Source organism: Priapulus caudatus, unplaced genomic scaffold (genome assembly GCF_000485595.1).
Source record: "Priapulus caudatus unplaced genomic scaffold, Priapulus_caudatus-5.0.1 Scaffold1609, whole genome shotgun sequence".
In the NCBI taxonomy this organism is placed as follows: domain Eukaryota; kingdom Metazoa; phylum Priapulida; class Priapulimorpha; order Priapulimorphida; family Priapulidae; genus Priapulus; species Priapulus caudatus.
The window spans coordinates 14,586-17,506 of NW_014578670.1; the positions used below are offsets into that span (position 1 = coordinate 14,586).

The following is a 2,921-nucleotide window of genomic DNA, read 5'->3' on the forward strand; positions in this document are numbered from 1 at the left end:
GTGCGTGCGTGCGTGTGTGCGTGTGTGCGTGCGTGCGTGCGTGTGTGTGTGCGCGTGTGTGTGCGCGCGCGTGCTTGAATGTGTGTGTATATGCGTGCGTGCGTGCATGTGTGTATATGTGTATGTTTTTGTCCGGTTTTCAGATACTCCAGAAAATGTTATTAAATCTGGACAACTGTTATAAAATCGCTAACATGAGAGTGGAGGGCTTCGTTTGCAGGACTAACCTTCCATCGAACACGGCCTTCCGTGGGTTCGGTGCACCTCAGGGCATCATGGTCATGGAGGTGTGCATCACACAGGTCGCCGACACGCTGGGAATCCCGCCGGAGCAGGTTAGTCATCAGGTGGCGGGAGTGATTACATGAGAAAGCTCTCGAACTATATGCGCACGCGCAGACTGGCATGCAGACGCACATTGTATGCTTAGGCACAGGAACAGGCACACGCACGCGCGCACGCGCACACACGCGCGCACGCGCACACACGCACGCGCGCACACGCGCGCACGCGCACACACGCACGCACGCGCGCACACACGCGCGCACACATTTCGCGCATATCCTATGCATTCTTCATAAACGTAATTAAAACGTTAATCGTAGGGTAGATCCCCAGCACACGCATTAATACGTCACGCATTTAAGTACCGTCATTCGAAATACGATAGCAATATACCTCTTTATTCTAGGTGAGAGAGAAGAATTTCTACAAGGAAGGAGATCTGACTCACTATAAGCTACCTATGGAGAACATCACAGTGACTAGATGTTGGCAGGAATGTCAAACCAAGAGTGACCTTCAGCAACGGATTGACGCCGTAAAGACATTTAACGGGTATCACGGCTGTTAATGTTTCCTCAATTACTTGCTGTTGTTTATCAATGAAATTGGATTCTTATTTAGGTAGCTTTAATCGTCTTGCTTATATCCTATATCATACGCTGATGCTATGCATGATTGATATCACAATATATTATATTTCTTAGCGTATTTTGAAGGAAATATTATGCATAGGGTAGTGAATGTATTAATTTTGCGTTGAACTTTTGCGTTGTGTTTTCTAGGCAGCATCGATGGAGGAAGCGAGGAATTAGTATGATAAGCGCGAAATTGGGGATAGCCTTTACAAACAAATTTTGTAATCAGGTATAATAAGTAGCAGTATACACACTGCAATCTCATCATATGACTATTGTCTATTATATATTACTATATAAGTAGTACTCGCCCGCCTCTATTATAGGATAATAAGTAACTATGTAAACATAAATAAATAAATAAATATTTATTTATTTATTGATGTGTACATATTTATTATTATATAATAGAGTAGGCGCGCGAGTGAGTATAGGCAACCAGACAGGCACGCAGATAACTCGACAACTGAACAAATTAACTGATTGGTGTAAATTTATGACTGGATGATGATTTCCTATAGGGTGGCGCTCTCGTGCTAATATACACGGATGGGTCTGTGCTCATATCCCACGGTGGCACCGAGATGGGACAAGTATGGGCACAATATGAGGAAGAAGTTATACTACAGTTGGGTGATGAGGAAGTGGGCGAGTGAAGAGATGCACGACATAGAGGAAGATATGCACAGGCTGTTAAACTGGAACGCGATCCAAAGTATGGACAGCAGTTAGTGCTCGTACGAAACATTATCGGTGAGGAGGCCATGGGTTAGATGAAAGTATTAGGGCCTGGATGACGTAGCGATTATCTATGGTAGTTGTGTCACCGACGATAGTTTTTCAATATCGAATAGACATGGAGATTGATAGATCATGTACTGATTAATCTGCATCATTCTGGTGAAGACGGTTTACATTTCGCATAGTTTCACACCATTGTGCAGTGATTGGTAGCAAATGGCGTGCGACTCATAATTCTAGTGACGGGAAGTTTTGAATGAGTCAGACGCTTATTCTTATAATTGCATATTTAAGCGCAAAGTAGTACCATCAGGTCCGTTTGGTTTATTGGTGTACTTTAGACCTTAGATCTGGTGTAAAGCTCTAGCAGCGTAGAAGGGAGAACAACTAGATGAGGGGATGAATTCATGGACACGATGTGATTGTGAGATTAGTGATAAGGAAGTCTGATCATTATAGCATAATATAATTAAAGAGGAGAAAAAAAGAGTAAAGATAAAATAAGAGCGATTTCCGCAATACTTCATCCGGTGGCAATGTATTACGGATCGTATAATTTTGCCGACTATAAAAGAAACAAGCAATTTTTCTAAAGCTGGGTTAATCAGGCAGCCGATGATCGCTCATTGCCGTAGATCGGAAGGCTGAGAGAGGATGCTACTAAGACGGTGTACGCTTATAGCTCGGTATTTGTACGGTAGCAGTCTCACTGGGATGGAGGATCGGTCTGTAGAATGTCCAGGCATTGCCTTGCAAGTGGAGCCACGTAGACGAGATTGTCTTACATCTGATATTACATTATTTGCATCGTAGACCGTTGACAGAAACACACATGCAGCGCGCCGCATGGCGCACACACAGCACGCGATGCGCGCAACACACACACACTACACCACAAAGCACGACGCACGCACTCACGCACGCCGCACGCATACTCGCTAAACGCACGCACGCACGCACAGCACGCACACGCACAACACAAACGCAGCGCACGCACGCAAACACAAACACGCACGCAACCTTACACACACAAGGCAGCAGCGACGCACTGGCGAACGCACGCACTTCCTCATCGCAAGCCACCACACAACACATCCACCTCACGCACTTCCTCCTCTCACTCATTGTACTGCACTCCATCACCCCCCCACATCACACAGCTCACCACCTCCACACAAACACCACACATCACCAAGTATCACCATCTAGCGGGTGCGCATCTGCGTGTTAACCTGTTATCATCTCGTGTGGAGGCCATTC

General features: G+C 45.6%; 1 protein-coding gene across 1 annotated transcript in view; it reads left to right on the top strand.

The window, feature by feature from the left end:
• LOC106817148 (xanthine dehydrogenase/oxidase-like) overlaps window positions 1-2,921 on the top strand; it is a gene marked incomplete at its 5' end in the record, with an annotated part of 17,391 nt that overhangs the window by 10,976 nt on the left and 3,494 nt on the right. Inside the window, 4 exons of the mRNA XM_014821801.1 lie at window positions 144-335; window positions 692-837; window positions 1,068-1,149; window positions 1,442-1,513. Of these exons, the coding sequence (XP_014677287.1) occupies window positions 144-335; window positions 692-837; window positions 1,068-1,149; window positions 1,442-1,513 (492 nt within the window). The remainder of the gene's footprint in view (window positions 1-143; window positions 336-691; window positions 838-1,067; window positions 1,150-1,441; window positions 1,514-2,921) is intronic.